Source organism: Cavia porcellus, unplaced genomic scaffold, assembly GCF_034190915.1.
Source record: "Cavia porcellus strain 051 isolate PalLab524CR breed Dunkin Hartley unplaced genomic scaffold, mCavPor4.1 scaffold_18, whole genome shotgun sequence".
Classification (NCBI taxonomy): Eukaryota; Metazoa; Chordata; class Mammalia; order Rodentia; family Caviidae; genus Cavia; species Cavia porcellus.
The window spans coordinates 70,261,925-70,283,748 of record NW_026947501.1 but is presented as its reverse complement, the minus strand read 5'-3'; the positions used below and the strand labels follow the sequence as shown (position 1 = coordinate 70,283,748).

Genomic DNA, 21,824 nt, shown 5'->3' with positions numbered 1-21,824 from the left:
CAGTCAGCAGCTGCATGTCAGGGAGCAGGCAGGCTCTGAGGGCTGCATTCCAGTGTCCTCTGTGTCCCCATCGCAGCGTCCTGAGGGCTTCAGCTTCCTCTAACCCTGACTCACGCCAGATTCGACCAGGGCGGAGGACAGGCTGGGGTCCTGCGGATGCCAGCTCACTGGCTGGGCATGCGCACACGGAGCGGTCCTCAGAAAGGACCCCAGGCCTGGAGCCTGCAGAAAGTGCACCTGCCTTCATCTATGCAGGGACCCCAGAGGGCATTGAGAGCCCCTTCCGTAGTGGAACACCGAGGTGTGGGGAGAAGCGCTTGCACGGCACCCCACCCCAGCTGAGGGGCCCCGGCAGTTGAGCCAGGGTGCTGGCTGCATCCTCTTGACATTCAGACCCGAAGTATGTGACCTTGCTAGTCTGCCTGCCTAGTGGTGGGTGGGGATGCGGAGGTGACAAAGGGGAAGAAGCTGGAGGTCCTGTGGCTTCGGGGACGGAGCCAAGGCTGCCTGAGGCACCCTCCTCCCCTCCTGCACCCTCCTTGCATCTACCCCATTACCTCCTGCTTCTCCTGATCTATGTTTTGTGGGGTTTTCTGAAAACACTCTGGTCCCAGGTGCCTGGAAGAAGATGCTACCCATGTGCTGTGTGTCCTGAGAGAAATCCTTGCCCCCTCTGGCACCAGCTGTCACATTGATGGAATGGAGAGGCCAAGCTAAATGAGCCCAGGGCTAGTCTGGTACCCATTTTTGGGTTGTCAGGTATGGCACAGGACACCCTACTGCATCTGAGTTCAGACACGTTTTGCCACATAAACATACCCCAGACATGGCATCCATTTACACAGTTATATGTTGGTCATCTGAAGCTTAGCTTTTTCCGGGGCCTTATAGTGTCCCTGGCTTTCCCTGCCAACCTATTCAGAGTCTCATTTGGACAATCTGTGTGTTCTTGGTGACCTGTCAAGGCAGGCCAGACAGGTCCTAGGGCGGCTCTGGAGGAGCAGCCAGTCTAGGGGTGAGGTGGAACATCCAACACAGAGACGGACAGGAGGTAAGAGGAAGGATGGCTGAACAGGAGCAGGGTGGCACAGAGGAGCTGGCCCTGAAAGAGAAGGATGCCCCTTCTCCTCCTCTGATGGCCCCGAGGCTGAAGCAGAGAGCCAGGCTTTCCCTGACCCAGCCAAGATGGAAAGTAAAGCCAGCCCTTTGCTCAGGCACCACCACCAAAGACCAGGCCTCTCTACCCATCTGTGCAGGGCCCGGTGTGCCACACATGTGGAACGACCTGCGGAAAGTTCCTGGTGCAATGCAGACTTACATGGCCCTGCTCTCTGCCTGCCCTATACTTTTCTGTTCCCTTTGTCTCTCACCCAACCCAAATTTTGCCTAGGGCAGCCACAATGTCAGCTAAAACTACATGTCCCAGCCTCCCTTGCAGCTGGGTGCAGCAAAGTGCCACCATTGCAATGCAGTGTGCCTTCTGGTTGGTGCCTTCTGGAAGCTCTTTACAAGGAGGCGGGGTGGTGGGGCACTTGCATTTTTCTGTCCCCTTTGCCTCCACGCTGCCTGAAGCACAGAAGTGGTGCTGGAGGTCGGGCAGCCATGCTGGGGGCTGGGCATAAGAACACCATACACCAGGGGAGCTATGTTGAAGGCAGGAGTGCCTGGCTCCTCCTAGCCTGCACTGCTCACTGCTGGGCTTTCCTTATGTGGCTCTGTGCTCTGACCAGGCCTCTGCTGCAGTCCCTGCTGCCCACACCGCTGTGCTGTGCAGGAGCCACCCGACCCTCATCCTGTTTCACAGTTGCACGCTCATTTGTGATGGCATCCTTTCAACAGAAGGCGCTTGTGCTCACCCCTGGACACCCCGGCCAGCCCTCACCCACCCTGTGCACACCTGCTGCATCTGCCTGGCCCAGGGCTTTCCTGGCCTGAGCCCACTTTGCCCGAAGCCTGCAGGTTGGAAGTAGAAAGAGGGAGCCCTCATCCCCCTTCTCCAATAGAGACTGTGGGGGCAGGGCAGTAAATGCCCCAGCACCTTGACAGTGGAGGCCCCACACTGGTGCCGGCTCCTCCCAGGGCCAGCTCTAGCCTGGATGACCCACCCTGTGTGGTTGTCCTCCTTCTGGATCTTCCTTCCTGGAGTTGCCTCCAAAAGAACCCACTTGCCTGCAAATCCTGCTTTCAGGGTTGGCTTCCAGAGGACCCCACTGGAACATGTTAGGAGCCAATGAGAATGGGGGACTGTCTTAGAATCCAATGGAGAAAACCAAAGTGTCCCCAAGTCCCTGAGCTGGATTGTAAGAGGAGGGGTGGGTCAAATTCACAGCCCCAGAAGCCACAGCCAGAGGTGTTCCTGGTTCCCCGCGGCTGCTCAGCCCAAGTGCCTACTGAGGGAGACCACTGGAGACAGACAGCACTCCACCCAGGTCGTGGGTCACTCTGTGGACTTGGTCTCCTTCCTCGGACAGACACAGGACACAGGCGAAGGCTGCTGCTCACATATAGTTTATTCCTCTCTGCCTGACTGTCCCTCTGAGGCCCTGAGACCTTCTGCCCTCTCCCACCGGGGTGCCTGGGGCACATCCTGGGGTCCCATGGGTGCTGCCCTGGGACTGGGCTTCATGCTGCAGAGTCAGGAGGGGAGCAAAACAGCACAGGACCATGCACAAAGGACCCTGCTCATTAGTCCCTGCTCCTGTCCCCAGTGGTGCAAAGCTGTCATGCTCTGCAGCTGGGACAGAGCTCAGAGCCCTGCTGTGACTGCGTTTGGAAGGATGAGCCCTCCCCACACCCCTCGGGCCCAAAGCGAAGGTGGCAGGAGAGTGTCACCCTGCACCCCTGAGTGACCCGGGTGCCACCCCTTTGAGCTCTGTGAGCTCACAAGGCCCAGTCCAGGGCATGCAGGTGGGAGTTGCTCAGAGATGCACGAACTGAAGCGGGTGGGGCCTCGAGGGCACAGGAAGTAAGTGATTGGAGTCGAGAAGGAACGGGAGCCAGGGTGCTTGTTGGACATCACTGAAGGCGTCCAGAGGGCCGCTTCTTCCACATTGCACAGGCCCAGTCCGGCTCCAGCACCAGAAGGACACTCACAAAAGCACACCTGGGTGACAGCCAGCCCCTCCTGGCATCCCACCTGTCCCCAGAGTGCCCAGGGTCACCACTGCAGGACACAGAGCTGGGTCTCAGAAAAGAGACCACAGCACCCTGACATTTTCCATGCCAGGGGTCCTCATCTCTGCAGCCCCAGCCTGGTGCCCAGCTTTGGGCTGACACCCATGGTCACTGCACTGGGGAGGACCTATCAGTGCTGTTACCGCATCCCTAGCAGCCAGTGTGAGCTGGGATGCATGGGCCACGTGGGATGTTTGTTGAATGAAAGAAAGAAAGAATGGCCACATATGTGGGCCAGAGACTGGACAGATAGGAGTCTCGGCCAGGGCTTCCTGAACCACAGGGAAGAGGAGGGCAAGCAGGAGGTGGTCAGTGCCCGCATGTCCGGCTCACCTGTATCCGCCGCCTGCAGGCCGAAGCAGGACAGCAGCAGCAGCAAGTTAAGGTTCTCCAGCTCCTTCTGCAGCACCAGCCCGCACGTCCGCAGCCCGGCCAGCTCCACCTCCAGTCTCTGCTGCTGGCTCTGCGTGCGTGGGGCCAGGGCACAGGCAGACAATGGGCAGATGGGCGGACAGGTGGACAGGAGGATCCAAACGTGACAGGGGAGGCAAGCAGACAGGGGGTCAGTACCCGAGACACAAGCAGGGAGTAAACTCTGAATGAGGAACTGCAGAAGTGACGGAGCAGCACAGGACAGCTCGGTGGTTAGGTGAGTAGACAGACAGACAGACAGACAGTAAGTGGGTCAGCAACAGAGGCCTCGAGGAGGCAGCCAGTGCGGGCTGGAGGAAGGCTCAGGGGCTCAGGAGCCACCTGACTTCAGCTCCACTTGCAGAGCCTCAAAGGCAGACATGGGGGACCCTAATCTCGGGGCCGCCCTGGGATGATCACAGCCTATAGGCTGGGCTCTCGAGAACCGGCACCTGCTGGGCCCTCCCCGCACACCACCTCTGCCCCCCACCCCGTCATCCTGGGGGTGACAGAGTTGCCTCTGGGGGCTCAGCCAGGTGGAGCATCGTGCTAAGAGGGTGACAGACCCTGAGGGACGTGGGGAACAGGGTCTGCTTTTTGGCTTAACATTCAGGCAGTGCTCCTCTGCTTTCTTTAACAAGCGCAGGGGAAAGAGTGAACCATACTCTGGGAAAAGGCTTCCCACGGAGTCTGGAGCACACAGAGGTCTTCGATGAAGGGGCTATTAGGGGAATGTGACCAGGTCATGCTCCAGAGGAGTGCTGGGTGCTGGGTACTTGTCAGGTACTGTGCTGAGTACTCATGCGAGCCTGCTCATCCATGGCTACTCTGGCTTCTGGGGCCACTCTGAGGCCACTATTGGGTGACAGGCAGTGGGGAAGACAGGTGCCTGCAGCCACAGTTACAAAAGGCACAGCCAGCAGTGGAGGCACAGATGGTCGCAGGCACCTCCAAGGGGCAGTGGGACTGTCGTGGTGGGAGCTGCCGCCAGCGGGCAGAATGCCAGGTGGCATCATGTGTGGTCACGTGGCCAGCTCAGGTGTATCTCTGAGCAGTGGAGACGTGGAGGGATCAGACGTGCACTGTTTTGTTTTGTGTCTCGCTGTGCAGCCCAGGCTGGCCTGGAACTCACGGCAGTCCTCCTGCCTGTCTCCTGGGTGCTGGGATGACAGGCACACGTCCCTCGCCCGGCTGACTTCCTTTCCGAAGGACACATAAGGCACACATGGGGGCAGGCGACGGGCACCAGGATTTGCAACACTTTTCATTTGGGTGTTTTGGGTGCCAAAGGCAAAGCCAGGGCCTTGCATGGCGGAGCCCCAAGCGTCACTTTTAGGGACCACTGCTCTGCACCCTCAGTTCTCTGAGCACCCGTGGCAGCAGGCGCGCCCCCTCGCCCGCTCCGCCCCAGTTCGCACCTGAAACTCTGCCAGCTGCCTCTGAAGGGCCTCCTGCTCCGCCTGGGCTCTTTCCAGGGTGCTGCGCAGCTCCCCCAGCTCGAATTCCTTCACTGAGACCAAAGGCGAGAGAGGTGTCAGCCCCTCTCAGCCAAGCCTCCCACTCCCTGCTGTACAGCCCGGGCCAGTCCTTGGGCCAGTTCCTTGGCTTTTTGTGCTGTACTTTTGGTATCTTCAGAGGGTGGTGCAAGGTGCGACCAGTGCCTCCCTCACTCAGGCCAGGGCCGAGCCCATGGCACCCACGAATAGCCACTCAGGGGTATTCGTTCTTTCTTCTGGGAACACAAGGAGATGTGGGTGCGTGGGGAAATGGGGCCGGCACACAGCAGAATAAAGAACCACAGACCCTGGCACCATTCATGTGAGTGAGTGCGGGATCCCGCATCTACACAGCGCCGGCTGGGGGCTGGGAGGAGCACAGGCTTGAAGCCGGCAGCCTGGCCCTACACCTCCGCCAGCTGTGTGAGAGAGAATGAGCTCCAGCTGCTCTGCCCCCTCTAAGTGGCGGGTGCCACTGTGCACCCGCAGCTCCTTCCCCCGAAGGGCGGTGTCACCTGCACGCCAGCCCTGCCTGGCTCCCTGGCCCCAGCTCGCCTGTGCCTAGAGTCATTTCCCATTCTTTCTCCCTTGCTCCTCCTGAAGTAGGGCTCCCACCTGGACCCTGAAACCCTGAGCTCCAAATGGGCCGGGAGCGGGGACCCTGCCACTCACTGTTCAGCAGTTTCCAGATAAATTCTTGCCAGAAGCGCAGGTCGAGGGAGGCAAAGCTCTTCCCTGGAGCCAGAGCCCCAAGCCCAAGCACACTGGCACCCTCGGCTTCCTCCTCTGACTCAGCTGGGTGCAAATCCTGGCTTTCCTCTTCCTCTGGAGGTTCCAGGTGTCTCAGGTACTCGGCCGAGTCCTTCTCGAATTCCCCTGAAGAGCAAAGGGCTTTATGGCAGAGCACAGCCCTCCGAGGGCACGGAATGGGCAGCAAGTGTCAAGCCAGCCTCTGTTGGCTCCACTGTGGGTCTCCAGTGGCGGGCAGAGGATGGGCAAGCCAGGCACCAAGGCCTGGGGACCGAAGCAGCAGGGGGGACTTCTCTCTACAATGAATTAATCAGGCAATAGCATCCCGTCTAGAACTGGGCGCTGAGAGCCAGCAATAGGAGTGAGCTGCCAAGAGGCATTAGAAGCCTGTGGAGAGGTGAAGAGGAGGAGAGGGAGGAGGGAAGCAAAGGGCAGGGGCTGCGTGGTCACCAGGGATGGCTTCCTGGGCTGGTGGCAGTTGAGCCAAGGCCATGTCTGTGCATGGAGAGAGTGCAGAGCGGGGACTGGTTCCTGGGCCCGGAGGATGGGGAGGGAGCGAGGTCAGTGAGGCAAAGTCCCAGCAGACAGGAGGGGCAGGCAGTGGTGAACGCACAGCAGGCGTGGTTAATAACCACAGATGGTGCGCCCCAAAGTGCTGGAGGAGGGGGTTCCCCAGGTTCTGTTCCCCGGGAAACAGCACTGCTTAAGGAGGCAGCGGTGGGGTCGACCCGCAGCTGAGGGGGCTCCGCCCGTGCATCTATGCGGTGTGCACTGCGCCCAGAAACAGCTACGCCCGTTCCGTGTCAATAGGAAGAGAAACCTAAATGGAGCTATCGACCGGGGGCCCCCAATGTTGAGTGAGGCCCACGGGCCCTGGGCCGAGTCCTGAGACTGTGCGGAGACAGAAGGGGCCAGGCTGGGGAGCAGTGCAGTGGCGACGCTGGGGTCCCCAGCAGGACGCAGTCACCTGTGAGGTTGTGCAGGTGCTGCCGGCCGAGCAGGTGCTCCCTCTTGTTGTGCCGGGAGCTGAAGCACTGGTGGCAGGTGCGGCAGTGCAGGTCCCCGTCTCCCGTGCCCTGGGGGTGGGAAGGGGTGCTGGTGAGCAGGAGAGCTGGGGCGCGAACCCCAGAGCACAGCCAGCCCCATGTGAGGCCTTCTGGGCACACCCGAGAACTGCAGTCCCCTCATGGTGTGTGTGTGGGGGAGACTGGCAGGCTTGCGGCAGGAGAGCTCACCTCCATCCTAAACCACAGCGACCTCTGCGACCAGAACGTGTCCTCTGGGCACCAACCCTAGTTGCGTGTGGACACACAGAGTATTTCTGGGTGCGTTTTGCTTACAGCAGATGTCCCTGGGTGTGGGGCTGGACCCGTGGGCTGGGGTGCAGGCCTGCCTGGGAGAGGACCCACCTCTTGCTGAATTGTTTACATATTTTTCTTAGAAAGGTTCTCACTATATTTCCCAGGCTGGCCCCAAACTTAATGATCCTCCTGCCTCAGCTGCCCAGGGCCTGAAATCACAAGTGTTTACCACCATGACCTGCAGCAGATTCTTTGCTTTTTCTTCTTTTTTTGAGACTAGGTCTTGCTGTGTAGTTCAGGCTGGCCTTGAACTCACTATGTAGCCCAGGCTGTTCTCAAACTCATGGTGATTATCCTGCCTCAGCCTCCCAGGGGCTGGGATCACAGGTGTGAGCATGCCTGGCTTCTTTGCATTTTAAATGATGAACAAGTATTATTTTTTTTTTTGTCTTTTTTCCTTTTTATCGGTACCGAGGATCGAACTCACAACTGCCTGCTTACAAGGCTGGTGTTTATGCCGCTGAGCTAAATCCCCAGCCCCACAAGTATTATTTTTAAATGAGACCTCGTTGGTTAAAAAGCATCTGTAACTGTCTACATCTGCAAACCAGTTGTGAAAGTTGCTAGAATGAAGACGGAGCCACTTTTGTAAAGCAGTCACCAAACATAAGTACAAGAAATGGGAAATCAGGAAAGAAGGGACTTCGTGGTTATTATACCCGATGACAAGAGGCCACAAAAGACCCTGCATGGAGGACGCCACAGGGGCCCTCTGTGCACACACAGGGGCTTGGGGGCTATTCCAGATCCGACCGCTGCAGAGCATACGCAGCACCTCAACGCCGCTTCTCCGGGGGTCCTTCTGCTGCCCAGTGTTACAACTATGATGTAGCTCCCAGCCACAGACCAGGTACAGCATGGGGAGGAATCAGCGGCCGCTGCCTTCTCTGTCTGATACCTCCATCCACCACGAGGGGGCGCCACCGTACCATGCATTCTCCCCAGGGAGGACAGGAGGACAGCGCCCCGCGGGACACCGAGGGCCTCCAGGCCTGCAGCCATGCGGGATGGGTAGAGAAGGGCTCAGAGGGTATTCTTTTGGTATATCTGAAGCCCTTTTCTTTTTTTGGTTTCAGACAGAGTCTCACTAAGTCTATGCTGCCCAGGCTGGGCTCAAACTTGTGTGGTCCTCCTGCCTCAGCCTCCCAGAAAGCTGGGGTGTGCTCCCCAAGGCCAGCTTCTATGGACTCTTCACTGACGCCGGCTCAGGATCGCTGCCCTCTGGCAAGAAAGCCTGGTGAGCCCAGCAGCTGGGCTGTGCCCTGGCCAGCGCAGGTCCTGTGCTGTGTGTGTCCCGGCCTGGCACTGCTGCAACCCACCTCCACCCACTTGCGACCCCAAGCGACAGCAGTGTATTCGCCCTCAGTTCTGGAGGCTGGAGCCCCAGATCGGTGTGACTGGGCTGGGGTGCAGGTGTGGGGCCCTCTCCCTGGGGGTCGGGGCAGAGACCAGTCTCTCTGGAGACGCCATTCTGATGGTCTCTGGGGTCACCTGGGCTTCCTCTCTGTGTCCAGTCTGCCTGACACTGATGGCAGTGGGAAGGCCCAGCCCAAGAGCCTTAACTTTATTACCCCCTCAAAGAGGACCCCGTGGCCAAGCCGGGGATGGGGACGGGATACCTTCCAGCCTACCGTGATTGCCTGCCCCAGACACTCACGTCGATGGCTGAGAAGTCCAGCTGCTCGCTCTCTACTGCGTCTCCTGGGGTCCCTGGGCATGGGGGAGACACAAAGGTCATGGGTGAGACCAGAGATTGCCTGGCAGCACCCTCTGGCCACAGCTGTTCCCTCAGGGGTCTTGGCTGCCTGCTCGGCTCCAGACCTGGTGAACACCCCACAAACCACATCTAATGCCTGGCCGGCTGTGGTGTGTGGAGGAGGCAGGAACCAGGTCATTTATCTGGGCAGCAGACTTTGGGGGACACTGTGTTCTATTTTATGGCTTTTTAAGTCTATTCTGATGATCATGATTATGTGTTTACATAGGAAATGTGAAAAAAGTTACCATATCTTAAATGAGGCAGTGACGCATTTTAATTGTTTAAGGCCAGGCAGTGTTCCTTGGAGTGGCCTTTCCTCGTGACATGTCAGTTTTATTTTTGGAACCAGGAATCGAACTCATGACCTGGTGCTTGCCGGGTAGGTCCTCATGCTGCTGAGTTACATCCCTGCTCCTAATGGGACAAGATCACAGTCTACACACAGAGCAAGGAGGGGCCACGGGGCCTCGCTGCAAATGAAGAACTAAGCAGGATGAGGGCACTCAGCTCCCAGGCCAGGCACATCAAGGTGCAGGCCTGGGCAGAGGGTCCACCCCCTGGCCACCGCAGAGGAGGTGAGAGGGCTCAGGTCCTTCTGGGACCCAACCTTACAACTATGACAGTGACAGATGAATGGAGACCAGGTACGGGGGCCTCAGCTATGGCTGACCCATTTGCTGGACCGGTTTCCAGATGATGCCGAGTGGAAACCCACAAGGTACAATGGACCAGGATGTTGCCGCCTCTGACCAACCTGGCCCTTGCATTGTTTTTATTAATGAAACTATTGGCCCCCAGCCACGCTCCTTTGCTTACACAGCATCTGGGGCTGAGGCAGGGTGCTGCCAGCCTGCAGGCTGGTGAGTGCTGCACGGGCACAGGGCTGGGCGCCACCAGCGTGGTCCAGGTAGCTGCATCTGCGGTGGCAGCTGCCCAGAGTATGTGAGAGACGCAGATCCCTGGACCCGGCCCTGAGCAGCGGATTGGAGCCTGCCTGTTAAGGGGCCCCACGGCTGCGTGCATGGTGGAGGAACAGCTGCCCGCTTCCTGAGTGGCCAAGGCCCCTGGCGAGGGCTGTTTCCGGCCCTGGCCGCTGGAGGGAGCCAGACGCCTCCCCTCTCAGGTTCAGGGTGGGCTGAACCCTGGGGAGGAGCAGTGTTCCTCTTGGGCAGCAGGAAGGCGGGTTTTCAAAGGCCGGACTCCAGTGGACATTGAGTGGCTGCTCACAGGGAGGCCGAGACCCGCCCCACTCACCGCAAAGAGCCTCGTGGGCCGCCCGCCTCCGCAGGAAGGCCCGGTAGGCCTCGGAGCTCTGGTAGGCCTGCAGCTCGCGGATGTAGCGCTGTTTATCCTCATCAGCTTGGTAAATGTACCTCTGGAAGAAGTGGACAGAAATTCTGAGACCCGCTTGAGCTGGGGCCTGGTGCTCCCACCCAACCCGCCAGGCGCTCTTTAGGATGTTTCAAGAAGCAGTGCTCAGCTTCCACTTGCACACCCCCAGGGACGAGAGTCGCATCACCTTCCAACAAGTTTTTTCCTTGTTTCAAGAACTCAGAAATCAGAAACTTTCCCTTCCATTCTGCTGGGCCAGGCTGGAGGGCCTCAGGGAAGGCGGTACTGCCAGTTTTTCCTCTGAGGATACTAGACTGGTTTTAAATTAGTGTTTTTCTGGTACTGAGAGTTGAACCCAGGGCCTTCACACTCACTACACCCTCAGCGCTTTTTGTTTAGCCGACTTTATTTAGCTTCTCCCTATGTCACACAGGCTGGGTTCAAATCTGGACCCCTCCAGCCTCAGCCTCCCAGAGTGCTGGGGTTAGTGCCACCACGCTGGCTAAGGACACTGGACTTCCACAGGATTGTCACTCGTGCACACTGGAGCTCTTTACTCCATGCAGGGCCTGGGGCGGGCCCCGTGATACTGAGATGAATCAGACCGAGCCCCAAGTCTGAGGACACTCCCCGAGCTGTCCCAGCCTCCTCCTCCGCCTCCCCTGGTCAAATCCCACTCATCCCTCCACACCTGCCACAGAATAGCCATATCCTGAGAGGCCTCTGTGATGTCTCCAGCCCCTGGCAGACCACAGTTCCTGGTCCCCTGCCCTGGATTGCATGTGTCACCCAGGGACTGGGGCTGAAAGGAGGGCTGTGGCTGCTTCCCAGTTGTAGAGGAGGCCCAGGCTGGCGTCTGGGACACTAGTGGGTAGTGGTCAGTAGACTGAGGGACAGCTAGGGACAGCCAAGGTCCTCCCTGAGAATGCTTGTCGGCCACATGAGATGCATAACAATATTTTATGCACCGGATATTCTGATGTAAATGGTCCTGGAAACCTGGGCTGTGGACACTTCCTAGGCTGCCTCTTCCCTTGGGCCCTTGTCCCACTCCTATAGGGACTGGCGCCAGCCGAGTGGACAGCCAATGGTGGTGTCAGGCAGAGCCCCCAGGCTGGGAACAGGGGCTTCTGAAACTGTGGCAGCAGCCAGAGACCCTGCATCTCCCATGGGAGGCTCTGGGCCTCACTAAGTGACAGCTCCCTGTGCTCCGAGGTCAAAGCCAGCTGTCATCTGTCCCTGCCAGTGGTCTGGAAATGCTAGGGGCTCAAGTCACAGAGACAGCAAGACGAACCGTCCCCACCTGGCGCTGACCACAGCAGCCAGGCTTGACGTGTTTCATATTTAGTGTGTGCTCAGGTGACCCATGTTGTCAATGTGCACACGTGACCCTGAGCGTGTGTATATGTAACTCTGTGTGCCTGACCCCTCACCCACAATGAGCGTTTTTGCAGCAGGAAGGCAAACCGTGAGTTTATGCCCAACACAAGCGGTAACTGAGGAGATAAAAGGAGCCCATATCAGGGCCCTGTGGGTGACGCCTAGGAATGCGGCTGAGGGAGGGAGCGGGATGGGGGAAGGCGCAGACTTTGGGATCCGATATCTTTGTAAAGAGTCCTGGAAGGCTTCCAGGAGGAGGTGACACTGGGCCAGGCAGGGCTTGATCTGAAGGGGGATTGCCAGAAGGGAGGGGCGGCAGAAGTGACAGTGGTGCTAAAGGGCTTTGCATCCCCCAAGTTGACATTTGCTTCCCATGGCCCCAGCACACACTTCCGGGCGGGGCGGGGACACCAGGTGGCCTCTGACTGCTCACCCTTGCTCACACTCACGCTCATGCTCTATGCACGGGGCTCTGTCTCCTGGCCCTGTGTCACTCAGGACACCGCACTGCATCTCCTCACTCCCAGCTGTGTCCCCAGCGGCTAGCAGGCACACACCAAGCACCCACGAATATTCGAACAAAACTGAACAAGTGACTCCAAGTGAACAAAACTGTACCAAGCCTTGCGGGGGGGGGGGGGGGGGAGAGCGAGTCCCCTTTGCTCTGTCCCGGAACTCCTGCATGGATCAGACAACTCACTACATTCCAGGGATGCCTCAGGCTGTTGGGAGGCTACAAAAGCCATGGGAGCTGGGTGTGTGGGGCGCACCTGTAATCCCAGCACTGAGAGAAGCTGGGGCAGGAGGATCGAAAGTACAGCCAACCTGACACTCAGGACTCAGTGAGACACCGACTCAACAATGGGGCTGGAGATGCAGCTCAATGTGGAGGCCCTGGGTTCAGTTCCCGATACTTAAAAAATAAAAAGTAAAAAGCAAGAGGAACCAGTCAGTGCTCAGAGGGGTAGGAGAGGGGCACCTGGCACCTGCAGTCTGGAGAGACCCCCGCCCTCAGGGTGGACACAGGGACTGGAAGCCACAGGCCCCGCTTGAGGCTGCAGCAGCCAGGCCTTTGCAGACAGGGACCCTCTGCACACTGGGGAGAAAAGGACTCACTTGCTTCCTCTCCTGAGGCAGCTGTGCCCACTGGGTGGCCAGCAGTTTCGTTATTTCCGTGAAAGGCAGGTCAGGGTGTTCGGCCTGCAGCTGGCTTCTCTGCTCATTTAGGAAAATCACGTACCTGCGCAGGAAAGAAAGATACAGCCACTGGGAGGGGTCAGCGGGTCTGGACACTGGGTCCACTGTCTAGTTTGTCTGCGTTTTCAGTCTAGCACAAGGGAGGTCAGATCTAGGGAGGATGGCACTCATGCGGCTGCCTCACCCAGAGCCTGATGAAAGCCCAAGAGCCCAGGGGGTGCTGCAGGGGACAGGGAGGCCTGGTATGACAGGGGACAGTTTCAGAGCCCATGTTGTCTTCCATGGGCAAGTTGTTTAGCCCACACAAGCCTCAGTTTCTTCCTCTGTAGCATGGGCACAATGCCATCTGCTCGCAGCCTAGTCCTCCAGGTGCGGGTCTGCCACCCTCGTGAGCAAGGAGACAGAGAGAGGTGGGGACCACACCAGTCTCAGACCGGAAGGCCCACCCCTGGGTGGCACAGGAACCCAGGAAGTGCAGAACTGGGTGTGCACTGAGGCAAAGAGAAACAGGCTTCCAGAGCAGGAAGGGGACTCTCGGGGCGGTGACAGCAGCTGTCCAGAGCCTCACTGCTGCAGCACAAGATGCAGAGGATGAGGAACCGGCAAGGCACAAAGATCTTGGGGTGCTGGGAAGGGGGTGGGACCTTGCTGAAGGTCAATCGGCTTGCCACAGCCATGGGGCACCTGTGCTGCAACCCCAGAGTGGAGACCAGTGACCCAGGCCCAGACCCACTGACCCCGAGCTCCCCACCCTTCCATCTGTGACCCGGGTCCAGCCCTTCCGGTTCCAGCACCAGCTCGATCCAAAGCTGGAACATCAGCCCACCTATGTGTCCCTCCAGATGAGCAGCCCTAAAGAAACAGGATGTGAGAGAACTCCGCCCAGGCTACACCGTGAGCCCTGGCTGTGACCTGCACTTTGGTCAGCAGCCTCTTCCCACACCTCACCCTGTCGTGGGTGCTCGGGGCACAGACAGGTCCCTGGAGGGCTTCCTCTTCTTGCCTTTTGGCCACCCTCCTTTCCGTTTCTGAAACACAGCCACAGAGAAAGACCTCAGGTCATGACCAGCACTTGGCATGCTCTCATTGTCACCTATGACAATGAGAGTTTAGTGACAGGGTCCTCTGCACAGTGGTGGCTGCACCGAAGTCCTCTGCAGGACTCTGCTCTACATAGAGCAAGAGTGAGCACCTCCTAGAGGGGAAACTGAGGCACAGAGATGAAACAGCTGCTCAGCATCACCCAGCAAGTGTGGGAGTCAGGACTTTGCTTCCTGTCCAAGTGGCACAATGGTCACCATGCACAGACAAGAAACTGATCACGGGGTAAATCATTTGGGTCACAGTAGGTCAGGACCCAGCCTTGGCAGAGGGGTACAGGGGCACAGGGGGCAAGGAGCCGACAGCTGAGCTTCAGCAATGCTCACCTAGGGTCTATGTATCAGCCCTGCCACTTACCTGCACCGTGCCATTCTGCAAATTAGTAACAGCTCAGTGCCTCAGTTTCCCCATTTGCACAGAGGATCATGGCTATCCCTACCTCACCGGTACAATGAGGGTGAACTGTGGTATTAGTCACACAGTCCTGAGATCAGAGAAGGGAAACCCTCTCTGAGTGCAGGCTGTCACATGACACAGAATCCTCTCCCAGGAAGGCCAGTGGGCAGGCAGGACACCAGGTCCCAGCCCCAACTTGCCCAGGCAGGTGACAGGAGCCTCACTACAGTAGGGGCCCTTGCCGTGCTCCGGGCCCACAGGCTGAATGAGCACAGGTCCAGCTTCCATCTAATGGAGGAGGCCCGAGCTACACAAAGAACTGCACCCCATCACTTACTGCAGGGCTCCAGGCCCTGGGTTGCCAGACTGAGTCCCCTGTTCTCAGAGCCCAGCCTAGATTTCCCTAACCAAGTACCCTCTGTGCCCCAAATGGTGGAGAGTAATCAAACGGCGGCCTAACACTCTCTGTCGCCATGGACAGCTTCCTCTGAGTTTCTGGGCTCATGCCCAGCCACACCTACCTTGGCCTTGCCCAGGCTGAAAATGCAGAGCAAGCCACTGCCAGGCTGGATGTGCCAGGGCTGGAAGTACAGAGGCGGCCAGGCCATGCTGGTCTGGGCAGCAGGGAGCATCTGGGCTCAGGTAGCAGCAGGGCAGAGCTTGGGCCGGCCAGAGGCACATAGCCAGGTGGTGACCACATGTGTTAAGGAGATAAGGCTGGGGAGGCACCAGACTCTGAGCACATGACCAGTGCTCCATGAGGGCCACTGCCACTCACTCCAAAGCCAAGATGGTGCTGATTAGCAGCGCTGACGAGGAAGGCAGTGCAGAACGGCCTTCAGCACCATGGACAGCCCCCGGCCCCTGCCGGCCCTGATCTCCTCTGGTGACTACTGACAAGTCTCCACGTGTGTGGTCACCTGGGGCTTTAACACATGCACATCCTGGACCTGACCCTCCTGTTCCCCACTTGAAGCAAATGCCATGTTGCAGGAAATCACTTGGATGATGTGATGGAGACCCTGACAGGCATGGCCAGGCCCTGAGCCCACAGCATGATCACAGCTTCCATTAGACCTGGTGCCTCCACCCACAGCCTGGGCACAAGCGGCACCCAGATCATGCAGTCACCTTGTCCTCTTCATTTTAACGCCCCACAGCCTGCTAACATCCATCAGACATCGAAACGAATGGGCTGATCACTGCACGGCCATCCCGGGCCCTCGTGTCAGTCTTTTCACGAAGAAAGTCCTTCCCAAGAGTTTCTGAGTTTCCCCAGAAACCTCGGTGACTGACACAAAAGCCCCAGGAGGCTCAGGGATCTTTTTCCGAGAAGCTCTCATTCTTGCTGAACGTCTCAGCGGGCTTTTAGGAAACTGCCTCTGCCCCGAGCCCAGCCAGGCAGCAGACGTGGGCTCAGCTCAGAGCAGGGTCACACGTAGGCAGCACAGCCACGCACTCCGCACATTGGCTGGGAAAGAAAGGGTGACAGAGGGCTTGCTGAGCAGGAAGGATGGGTTTTCATAAGCGTGGGGCCTGTGGCACAGCAGAAAATCCACCGACGGGCAAAATTCAAGGGGGCGAACTCTGTGCCCATGGGATTTTCCACCAGTGGGCACCTGCGACTCTCCGCCCTCAGCTAGCGGCGCGTTTAGGGTCCTGGCTCTATGCACGGGACTTTGTTTCATAAGGAAGGGAAGGCAGCGGGGCTCAGGTGAGGGCACAGCTCGGCCCAGGCCGGCCACGGGTGACTGTCAGCCCCTTCATCTCTGTGGCTCCCAAACGAGAAACAGCAAAAGGCAGCAGTGGGTGAGTTGCTGGCTCCTGTAACGGGCCGGGCACAGAGCAGGTGCCCAGCACAGCGCGGCCTCCCTTCTGCTTCAGGAAGGAGCAGGATGCAGGCAGGAAACAAACAATGGGGCTCTGCAGGCACCAGAGTCAGGCTCAAAGGCAGCAGTCCGTGCAGTGCAGATGTCACCCACCGGGGACCCAAACTCCAGCCCAAGGTCTCTGCACATTTCACCAAGTGCCTTAGCAACGTCCAGGGCTGCTATTTCTAGTCCAGGGTGCATGGTCCTCCCCACTCACTGTTTTGCAGTACTAAAGATGGCACCCAAGACATTCACTGAGCTAAATACACACACACACACACACACACACACACACACACACACACTCTTTATTTTGAGACAGTCTTGCTAAATCACTAAATTCCTCAGGCTGAGATCCAACCTGCAACCCTCCTGCCTCAGCTTCCCAACATGCTGGGGTTCCAGGGCTCTGTGGGGACAGGGAGGTATATATTATGAGCTGACACTCATCCCTCTCCGTCCCAGGCATCAGGAGAACTGCTGATGGCTGGGCTCTGCCTTTAGATATCACAGCCCTAACTTGAGTTAGGATTCAAGTGAATTTATTTCTGAATGAAGCTGACACGGCTTTGGGCTGAACTGCATCTTCTGGAATTCACACGAGGCAGCCCTAATCTCAGTGACTGCACGGCTTCTCCGGTCTTCGGGAGTTAAATGACGTCACAAGGGGAGGGCCCTAACCCTGTCCATAGGGTTGTGGCCTTCCAGGACCCCTTCTCTCTCTCCATGCTGTGAGAAGACACCGCGAGAAGGCAGCTAACTGTCTGAGAGCCAGGACCTGACCCCCCTGGCCCTGGCCCCTCCCAGCTGCAGGACTGTTTCCTGGCCGCTTTCCAGTCCTCTCACAGCGTCCTCAGCAGCTGCCTTCCCAGCCCTGGGCCAGGGCCAGGGCCTTTCCGTTCTCTGGGTGCCCTCTGTATCCCTGGTGGGAGCGGGGATGACAGCACTGACTCCCCGGGCGAGAGTGTCAGAAGAGACACAGGAAATGTGAACCTCATGCCCGCTGGTCTCATGCAGCACGGCCCGAGCCCCTAGGTGCCACACTTGCCTTGGGCTCCTCTGTGTCCTGCTCCTTTGTGTCTCCTGGGTCGGCCATCGTGTCTGGCTGCACGGGCAGAGAGGCCAGGTTACGGCTGTGGGTCCAGATCACAGAGCTCCCTCGGAACAGGTCACCTGCACTGCCAGGAGGCAGGAAGAGGGGCTCTGCGGGCAGTGAGACAGCAGGGAACAGCCCCATGAGGTGGATGACATGGGGTCCCCAACACCTCGGAGTCTGTTAGTGTGGGTGTAGGGCTGGGTGGCACCTGTATTTCAGATGCTCACATGAGATAGCAAGCGAATCCTAAAATCTGATGGCCACAGATCTGGACACGAGTGACTGTGAAGTGCAAAGGGACAAACAGGTGCTGTCAGACCTGACACAGCCTTCTTCTTCCAGGCAGGGCATCCTAGGTAAAGTGTGGGCTCCAGACCCTGAACCCCCAGCCCCACAAGTCAGCAGCACATCTTTAGCGACCTTGGATTCCTCTCTGATACAACGGGGTGCATCGCAGACCTCCTTCCCTCCGGGGGTACGCAAGGCCTGTGCTCGCCACGTGGATTTGCAGAGTGCCTGCCCCATGCCAGGCCTGGGGACATCAGCACGCAGAGTAAGCCCTGGGCCCCCGTTTACATTCCAGGGCACACGAGGGATTCAGTAAAAACAGACTCGGCTCTGGGCAGTGGGAACTCGGTAAACGTTAGCTGTTATTCCAGAGACATTTCCCATGGGCCAGTCTGAGGCTTCCTGTCACTTGAAATGTCAAGAGTTGACTGCGATCTGGTCCCCAAGCCCAGGAAGGAAGTGGGCAGGGATTATGATCTCACCCTACACAGGGGAGGAGGGAGGTGGCAAGTGGATGGTGGTAGGGCTCACCCACCAGCTACCTGTGATTTATCGTGTGCACACACACACATGCACATGCACAGCTGTACATGTATGCACATGTGTAAATGGGGATATCACATTGCAGGGAAGCAGGACCAGTTTGCATGGGGGTTTGTAACCCAGAAGGTCCCTGCTGGCTCATTTCCTGCTCAGGTTGGGCCGTGTCACCCCACCTTCCTCCCAGGGATCCTGCTTTGGGGCCCACAGGTGGGGGCCCCACCATCTCCTTTTCAGCTGCATCATCCTTAGGCACCAAGCCCAAGTGCCCCAGACTGGCACCTGAGGCTCTGGGGAGCCAGGCTTCCTCCAAGCCACACGCCCTGCTCTGGAAGGAGGATGATCAGCATGGACAATGACCACATCCTGTTCACACCTTGTGCCAGTCAATCTTCACCTTAACCCTTATCACTATGGAAACATCCAAAATCCTTCTGCAGAGCCCAGTGCCTTCCCCCGTGCCCATGGCAGGGCAGGGGCAGAGGGGGCCCTGCACTTTGAGCCAGGAGGTAGCTGGGGAAACGGCTGGGAAAGAAGGGGAGGTGAGCCACCTTGGAGCACTATCTGGGTGAGAGCCGAGGCATCCGGTAACCACGGAAACAGCTGGGAAAGAGGAGGGCAGGCCTGAGTCTCCAGCCTCAGCCTCGTTCTGGGGCTGGACCCACCCTCTGAGGCAGACGTTAGCCTGGCGCTGAACACCAGGGCCACAGCATGGGAAAGGTGGCTAGCTAACTTAGCTCACACGGGCTGTGTCTGGTGCTGCCCAGGGGTCACCTGAGACCCTGGAGGACATCAACCCTACCCACCATGCCACTGGCTGTGCAGATCTGACCCAGGGGGCTTTGGATGCTGTGACAATTCTGCCAAGGGCCATAAAAGTCAAAAACACCTCCTGGCAGAGGCTGAGTCAAGCCGCTCCCTGGTGGGGGTCAACCTCAGACCAAACCCCAAAAACCTGAGCTGGGTTGTCAGGTATCAATCCTGAGCTGGCCAGCTGGGAGTGGGTCCTCTTTTTTCTTTCAAATAAATCATTGACCCTACTGCCACTCTTGGGTGTCCTGCCAATCCTTTGTTTTGGACATCAGTGTTAGCTGCTATTCCAGAGGTGTTTCTGATGGGCAAGTCTGTGGCTTTCTGTCACTTGAACTTTGACAAGACCCTGAAGCAGTAACACACTGACATCTCCCTGGCAGCTCTTGAGGAGACGGAACCCCCTCCAACCAGTGCAGCCAGGACCCTCGCCCCCAGGGAACTGCCCCTGGCTTGCTTTTTACACAGCAGCCAGACATAAGCAGAAAGGTACCAAGCCCCTGAGAGGGGCCACAGAAGAGCCAGTGGGCACAAGGAGGGAGGGGGTGGCAGGGAACTCGGTTAGTACTGAGTGTAAGCTCCAGAAGCAGAGCTACAGCAACTGCCTTGCCTGACACTCCTGTTTTCAGTATGGGTAGGAGGAGGCTCAGGGATGCTGGATGACCCGCCCAAGACTACCCCAGACTGGGGGTGTCTGCCCAGGGACCCAGGCCCTAGAGACCACTGGACAGTGTGGTGGCCACATCTATAACTCCTATCTCCTGATTTGAAGCTATGGCCAGCTATGTCATCTGTCCGTGCCTCAGTTTCTCCTCTGTGAGGTGGGGCTATTAAGAGGAGGTCACTGAGGACTGGCTAGCTTATCGCAAGGCCTGGCCCCAGGGGAACTCTAGCACCACGATGTATCTCCAGCCCTTTCTACATTCTGAGTCAGGGTCACACTAAGTTGTCCTGGTGGGCCTGGAACTCAGATCCTCCTGCCTCAGCCTCCCGAGTGGCTATGAATAATGTAGAGCACCAACGCAAGGGACAACTGCTGTCACTCCATCCTGGAACAGGAGAAAACTGTGATCTCAAACCAACGGCCAAGGCCTCTGGCCCTCTCACTATAGCCTCAAGCAAATTCTAGGATTTCCATCATCCTCCAGCGCGTGGCACAGTGGTTTCTGCACAGAGAACGCTCTGGACAGAAGGCCAGACCCCGCCAGCTCAATTCCAGCATCTGCACCACTCGCACTGAGACTGACACAGCCACCGCGGGGGTTCAAATCCTGCTTGCGCCACTCGTGGGGGTGGGGTTGGGGTCAAGCAACTAAACATCTCGGTCCCCGCTGGGACTGGGCAGTGGTGCTGCTCGGGACGGGTGGAGACCGGTGAACACGGGGGTGCAAGGAACCCCGCGCGGCCAGGGAGGAGACCACGATGTCGCGTCTCCAGGGTGCGCACCAGGCACCTGCGCCTGGCCACACACGCAGTGACCTGGCTGGACGCAGGCCCGAATCAGTGCCAGGGCCTGGGACCCCTTCCATCCCCGGGAGTGCGCACCCCCGCCGAGCGACCCCGGCCCGGGACCACCCCCCCACCCCCAGCGAGGCACGCGACAGGGGGCGGGGACGCAAGTCCAGCCACTGACCCGCAGCCTGGCCGCCGTCCCTCTGCATGGCGCCCGCCCGCCGGCCACCGCTCCGCCGGGGACTGTGGGCGGGACCCGCCTGCGGGGAAGCCGAAGCCAGCTGTGGTCCCGGGGCTCCGGCTCCCGCTGCTGCGGACCGGGTCGCAGGCGCCCGGCGGGGTGCGGGCCGCGCTCCGGGCTCCGGGCTCCGGGATTTGCGAGTAGCCGGGCCTGGGCGGGGCACGGAAGGGGGCGGGTCCAGGAGTGGGCGTGTCTAACAGGAAGCCCCGCCCCGTCCGGGTGCTCCTGGAGCCCATCCCTGCCCCCTGCCGCGCAGTTACATAAGGTGCCAGAGCGTGGTAGAAGGAGCCTTCTACTCTAAATTATTCAAGCGTCTTTTTGTATTTTCAGACTCCACAGGAACACCAGTGCTACACGGCCATTGTGAAATTCGAAGATTCAGAGCAGCCTTTCTAGGATCCTAAGACAGACACCTGCTAACTCTTTGGCATGCCTCCTCCCTGGATCTTAAAAGAAATTAAAGATAAAATGTAAATGATAACGAATAAAATATTTACAAATAGTGGCGAACGCCACCTCCCTTCCCACCGCAGTGCATCCAGGCGTGCACATTAGCTCTCTACCTGTGCAGGTGACCCAAGGCAGTCCTGGGTTCATCCTTCTGCCTTTGCTAGGTGACCTTGGGCTGGATGCCTCGCATTTCTGAGCCTCAGCCTTGTCGTCTGCCAGGTGGGGATAATAAGAATGCGTTTTAGACGCTCCGCCGCCGGGATTTAATGAGTTAGTACTTCAGCGGGAAGTGAGCTGCTGTTACCCAGGTCTGGTGCGTGCATCAAGGGTAGGCGCACTAATTACGGAGTCACATCTTTGGCCACTTCATACCAGAAGCCCTGACCCTATCCCGTTCTCTTTTTTGTAACCAACTCCCAAACTCCGCAAATGGTTCTCCAGTTGCCTTCTCTGAAGCATGAAGGTGATGTTTACAGCCCCTGCCTCCGGGGATCTTTGGGGATTAAATGAGGCTGTTTCCTGAGGTTGAATGCATGACGGTGCTTGTAACTGGTCCAGCCACTGTGTGTTGCTTGGCCTACAAGGACTTAAACAGCTGCCTTAAGCAGTGACAAAAGAGCCCAGAGGGGAGGGACAGGGACTGAGGCTCGCCCTGCAGACCTCCTCCTACCTCCCCCAGGCAGCCCCCTCATTCTGTCCAGGTAAGTGTAGCGAATACA

General features: G+C 58.3%; 1 protein-coding gene across 1 annotated transcript in view; it reads right to left on the bottom strand.

Annotated features, from left to right (window-relative positions):
• Positions 1–2,492: 2,492 nt before the first annotated feature.
• The window catches only part of LOC101788838 (SWI/SNF-related matrix-associated actin-dependent regulator of chromatin subfamily E member 1-related-like), a 34,749-nt gene continuing 15,417 nt past the window's right edge, over positions 2,493–21,824 (bottom strand). Inside the window, exons 2-12 of the mRNA XM_013146537.3 lie at positions 20,596–20,805; positions 17,277–17,431; positions 13,809–13,888; positions 12,780–12,903; positions 10,206–10,326; positions 8,850–8,902; positions 6,799–6,907; positions 5,754–5,957; positions 5,004–5,095; positions 3,508–3,637; positions 2,493–3,163 (exon numbers count right to left, since the gene is read on the bottom strand). Of these exons, the coding sequence (XP_013001991.2) occupies positions 3,090–3,163; positions 3,508–3,637; positions 5,004–5,095; positions 5,754–5,957; positions 6,799–6,907; positions 8,850–8,902; positions 10,206–10,326; positions 12,780–12,903; positions 13,809–13,888; positions 17,277–17,431; positions 20,596–20,805 (1,352 nt within the window). The 3' untranslated portion in view covers positions 2,493–3,089. The remainder of the gene's footprint in view (positions 3,164–3,507; positions 3,638–5,003; positions 5,096–5,753; positions 5,958–6,798; positions 6,908–8,849; positions 8,903–10,205; positions 10,327–12,779; positions 12,904–13,808; positions 13,889–17,276; positions 17,432–20,595; positions 20,806–21,824) is intronic.